General features: G+C 42.9%; 1 protein-coding gene across 1 annotated transcript in view; it reads right to left on the reverse strand.

The window, feature by feature from the left end:
* MRC1 (mannose receptor C-type 1) overlaps nt 1-5,535 on the reverse strand; it is a 113,863-nt gene extending 108,328 nt beyond the window's left edge. Inside the window, exon 1 of the mRNA XM_070381894.1 lies at nt 5,233-5,535. Coding sequence (XP_070237995.1) covers nt 5,233-5,293 — 61 coding nt within the window. The 5' untranslated portion in view covers nt 5,294-5,535. The remainder of the gene's footprint in view (nt 1-5,232) is intronic.
* Nucleotides 5,536-6,000: the final 465 nt, after the last annotated feature.

Here is a 6,000-nt window from a genome sequence, read left to right on the forward strand (position 1 = left end):
ATTTTCTAAATATTTTTTTAGAAATATTTAGATATATATATTTACAGATAATTTAAGCAAAGCACCCAGAAAATCATTTTGCAGATAGTGAACCCTCAAAGGTTACTGTCCCCTTTCCCATCTCCAAGTGAAAAATCTAAATAATTGATCCAAATAGAGGGACTAATCCCCTTTTTGACATACTGCTGTTTTGAAGCACGTTTATGTCTTTCCTGATCAATACGCTCCAGCTAGTAAATTACATCTTCTTAGCCTCAGAACCAGAAGACCACAATCAAGAACTGGTCAGGTCCTTACTGGCTAGCTGACTTCTGAGCCTTTCATGTAGTAAAAGGTGGATGACATTAATAACACCCAACCAACCCATCTCATGGCTTCCCTGATGGCTCAGACTGTAAAGCACCTGCCTCTAATATGGGAGACCTGGGTTCTGTCCCTGGGTCAGGAAGATCCCCTGGAGAGGGAAATGGCAACCCACTCCAGTACTCTTGCCTAGAAAATTCCATGGATGGAGGAGCCTAGTGGGCTACAGTCCATGGGGTCGCAAAGAGTCAGACACGACTGGGCAACTTCACTTTCACTTTCAACCCTTCTCATAGGGTTGTTGTAAGGATCTGATTAAGGATCTGAAAGCAATTAATTGAAGTGGGTAAGGATCTGAAAGGGCTCTGTAACCTTAACTTGGTTTATAATCAGAAGAATCTGTCACACAGTAAGGGGCTTCCCAGGTGGCTCAAGTGATAAAGAATCTGCCTGCCAAAGAGCCACAGGAGATACAGGTTTGATCCCTGGGTTAAAAATCCCCTAGAGGAGGTAATAGCAACCCACTCCAGTATTCCCGGCAGGATAATCCCATGGATAGAGGAGCCTAGACAGCTACAGTCCATGGGTTCATTAAGAGTCCAACACAATAGAAGAACTGAGCACACATGCACATCCTATAATGTCTCCTATGCCAGTTTCAGTTCTTTTTCAAAGGGTATTTGCCTTCCTATCTCCTTCTGCTCTCAATTTATTACCTGATTTCCATGAGTTCCCTCTATGGATCAGTGTAACTATATGATGTTTCCATTCAACAGTGCTTGATGCTTACCAGGAGGCAAGAGGACCCTGTTATTCTCACATTGATAGCAGTTTTGTTCCTTCTCTGCCATGCAAACAACACACCACTTAAAAGGCTACATTCCTTCTGTTCAACTCCCCGAGTGGCTCTGTGACCTCCTGGTTCTCCTTCAGCTGCTCAAGATTCAGTGTCAGAAACCAGGTTTCAGGAATACTTGTCATCACTGTCATCCACGTCCCTTTGAAGACAGGGTCTTTGTCTATAACTGAGGTTGAGTGTGTTTGATTCTTTTTTTTTTTCCCCTTACAGGTTGCCTTCCATATTTTGTTTTTTAAAAATATATTTTATTGAAGTATAGTTAATTTACAATGTTCTGTTCGTTTCTTCTGTACAGCAGTGACTCAGTTATACATATATACGTTCTTTTTCATATTCTTTTCCATTATGGTTTATCCCAGGACATTGGATAGTTCCCGGGGCCATACAGTAGGACCTTGCTGTTTATCCATTCTCTATATAATAATTTGCATCTATTAATCCCAACTCCCGGTCCATCCCTCCCTCAGTACCCCTGCCCGTGGTAACCACAAGTCTCTTCTCTATGTCTGTGAGTCTGTCTCCGTTTCATAGATGAGTTCATTTGGTTTATACTTCATATTTCACACATAAGTGATATTATATAGTATTTGTCTTTCTCCTTCTGACCTACTTTAAGTGTATTTAATTCTTTAACACTCACATTTAACCAGCAGTGATTCTTCCTACCTAGAAATTAGGTCCAACAACCTAAGAAGGTGCTGAAATGTCACACAACAAAGCAACTGTCTTCTCACCTGTATCTGCAATATCCTACACCAACAGGTCTCCAACTCAGAATCAGAGAAAAAAATCAGAAGTCATTTGGGACAATAACAAGAAAAACAGACAACTATCAGAACAGCTGAAGAAAGAAAGAGGACAAAAACTTGGTTTTGCTCAACAATGTCAGAAAGTATGTGTTAAATCTGGTACCAAAACAAGTCACATGTATAAAGGAATAAATGAGAGACTAGAAATAAAGAAAAGATAAAAAAAGAAAGGAAGAATGAAGGAAAAATATAAATATTAAAGGAAAATTTTATGAAAACTAGTAAGGGAGTGGTCAGTAGGCAACTGTTCCTCACAGACATCCTAGATTAGTATTAAAACCAATCTAAAGGGATAGTTTGGGAGCTTGGGATAGACATGTACATGCTGCTGTATTTAAAATGGATAACCAGCAAGGTCCTACTGTTTAGCACAGGGGACTCTGTTCAATGTGAGGTGGCAACCTGGATGGGAGGGGAGTATGGGAGAGAATGGCTAAGTCCCTTTGCTGTCCATCTGAAACTATCACAACATTATTAATTGGCTATACTAAAAAAAAAACAACAACAAAGTTTAAAAAAAATGAATGTAAAAATATCCCAGTAAGCTTTATATTGATGAATGTTGACTAATAATATTTTGGATACACTGGGTTAAATAAAACATATTCATAAAATCAGTGTCACCTGTTTTTTTTTTTTTTTTTTTTTTACCTTTTTAAACATGGCTATATAATGTGGCCAATGATGTTTCTATTGCCAGGTTGGAGTACAGGTCTCATTCAGGGTCTGTCTGAAGACCTTTGCTAAGTCACTTCAGTCGTGTCCGACTCTGTGCAACCCCATAGACAGCAGCCCACCAGGCTCTGCTGTCCCTGGGATTCTCCAGGCAAGAACACTGGAGTGGGTTGCCATTTCCTTCTCCAATGCATGAAAGTGAAAAGTAAAAGTGAAGTCGCTCAGTCGCATCCAACTCTTAGCGACCCAACGGACTGCAGCCTACCAGGCTCCTCGGTCCATGGGATTTGCCAGGCAAGAGTACTGGAGTGGGCTGCCATTGCCTTCTCCTCTGAAGACCTTTAGTGAGAGAAAACTTTCTCCTACGAAGAACATTCTATTTGAGACAGTGAAACCTTTAGAAGATTGTCACTGGTCTTAGTTTTAACCTTTGGGGTCACGAAGAATATATTAATCCTCTTGCACAAGACAGTCTTTCAAGATGAAGACCAGAGTGATATGGAGCCTGCTATCCCGTCACCCTTCTCCTTACTCACTAAGAGATGTGCTTTGTAGCCAGGACTCAGGTTAAATAAGAGCTTCCCTGGTGGCTCAGTGCTAAAGAACCCGCCTGCAAATGCAGGAAACTCAGGTTCTATCCCTGAGTCAGGAAGATCCCCTGGAGAAGGAAATGGCAACCCACTCTAGTATACTTGCCTGGAAAATTCCATGGACAGAGGAGCCTGGCAGGGTTATAGTCCATGGGGTTGCAAACATGACTTAGTGACTAAACAAAAACAACAGGGAAAATATCTCCTCAGACTTCAGGACTCCTTCCTCTGTATTGTTTCTTGGAAAACCTTTCCTTTAAATGCTAATTATCTTGCTTTCACTGAGCTACTGATTGCTACCATGGGGGAAAAAATAGTCATGGTTATGAATAGCTAACATTTAGTAACTATTATGAGTCATACTATGTTCTAAATATTTTACATAGTTTAATTCATTGAGTCATTGCAACAACTGATGGGACAAGTAATATGATGCTTCTTAGTTTATATACTAAGAAAGTTTATAATTAAGGCACAAAGAAATTAAGTAGCAGGGTCCATTTACAAACTATGCTGCCTTTGCTTGTGTTTTTATCATCTCAGCTATTTCATGGTCATGCCGATTTGTTTTCTGTGGTTGAACATTCTCCCTGGAAAGCTTCCTGGTGGTCAGGAGCTTCTGTCTCATCCATGATCCCCTCTCCCCAGCACCTGCCTCCAACATGTTGACAGGGCATGGAACACCTTTGGCACAGGCTGGGCAAGGTGGTATTTGCTGATTTGTGAAAAATGAAAGGGGATCAGAAATACAAAATTTCAAAGCTGAAATCCCATCTATTTCATCTCAAAAGAGACCTTGGAATAAACATTCCTCCAGACACTCTCAGCTCTCATTCTGAGGGTAAAGCAAGATGTGTTTAAAGAAATAGAAGAGAGAGACTTCATACTGTCTTCAGGCTTCTGGAAAGCTCTGAGTCTGGTCCTCATGAATTATCATCCATTTCCAAGAAAAAAAAAAAGGAAGGGATGGAAGAATAGGAATAAATCAGTTTGAACAACTTAGAACTGAGAGAAGGATCTATGTAGAACACGTAAGGATGAACTGTCTAGTAATAAAAACTAGGACTGATCAAAATGGTTCATTCACTGGTGAGTGAAGTAAGTCAGAGAAAGACAAATATCATATGCTATTGCTTACACGTGGAATCTAAAAGGGGATACGAATGAACTTATCTACAAAATAGAAATAGAGTCACTGAAACAGAAAATAAAATTTATGGTTACCAGAGGGTAAGGGGTGGGTGGGGAGTAGGGATACATTGGGAGATTGGGATTGAGGTATACACAGTACTATGTCTAAAACAGATAACTAATAAGAAGGTGCCTTGCAGCATAGGGAACTCTACTCAATACTCTTGTAATGACCTATATGGGAAAAGACTGTAAAGAAAGGGGGGATGTATGTATATGTATAACTGATCCCAATTACTGTACACCTGAAACTAACACAACACTATAAATCAACTCCAACTTAAAAAAAAAAAAATTTTTTTAAGGTGCATTCACAGAAAAAAGATGAGTTGTAAACTCGCATGAGATCTTTGGGGGGTACTATCTGTGACCCATCCTTACACCTACGATAAAGAGAGACACCAGCGCTGCCCTCATTTTGGTCAAAAACGCTCAGAAGAGACTGGTTGAGAGTTAGATGGAAATTGAAAACAAGAATTCGCCAACCGGAGCGGAAATCACTCCAAGAATATGTAGCAGCGAAGGGGCAATGGGAGACGAGAGAAGAGGTAAGAGGAAGGCAGGGTTCTGAGGGGCTCAGATCAGGCAGCCCCCTGACCCCAGGAGGAGCTGCTGCCTCCTGCCAGTCCCCAGCTTCCAAGCCTGGGAACCCGGAGCAGCTTCCTGCAGAGCTGGTGGTGCTGTAGCCCGGCTTCCTCCTCCACGCAGGTGTGGAAGGAATCCCTTAACACTCTCCCCCAAAGGAGGGGGTATCATAGACCCCAGGCCCCAAGTCAGGAAGCTCAGACCTCATTAGCCTACTTACCCAGGAGCTGCACGGCTACCGGAAGAAGAAAGAGGAGAGACAGGAGTGGGGACGGCCTCATGGTCCAGAGTTTATCCTTTTCTTCCACGGATGGAGAGAAGAGAGCGGGGAGGACCAGGCCAGTGAGCCCCCAGCTGTCCCTGCCCGCTCCGCCCTTCTCAGAACTGCCCAGCTGAAAAGGAGCGTGGAGGAAGCGCCCACTTTTAAAGGGCTTCTGAAATTAGGGAAAACCTCCAATAAGGAGATATCCTGTCACATGAGGGTGGTTGGAAAAACAGGAATTCAAAGTTACAACTTTGCTTTGTAAGCTAACTTCTGAGAAGAGCAGACACAGAGGAAGGGGAGAGAGGGACACGTGTGGGAGAGAGATGAGGAAGAGGGTGGAGGCGACTGGGCGCCTGTGAGAACCCAGGAGCCAGGGCCGGCCTGCTGGGAAAGGGGGGAAGTGAAACAGCGCTGGACCTCCCGGCTCTGCTTGGATGCGGGGGAGGGCAAGCTGGAGGCCACTACCTGGGCTGGAAAAGTGAGATTCTCTCTGGGCAGCAGCTGAATCCAGGGACCTTCAGCAGACAAGCCCTGGAATGTAGTGGAGATGGCAGGCAATAAAGAGGACAGTTTTCTGGACTTCCTTAGCAGTCCAGTGGTTAAGACTCTGGCCTTTCAACACAGAGCGGGCACAGGTTCAATCCTTTGTCAGAAAATTAAGATTCCCACATGCCACATGCGGCCCCTCCTCCAAAAATGAAAAATTTAAAAATCCTGAATTAT

This window comes from Bos mutus, chromosome 13, assembly GCF_027580195.1.
Source record: "Bos mutus isolate GX-2022 chromosome 13, NWIPB_WYAK_1.1, whole genome shotgun sequence".
Taxonomy (NCBI): domain Eukaryota; kingdom Metazoa; phylum Chordata; class Mammalia; order Artiodactyla; family Bovidae; genus Bos; species Bos mutus.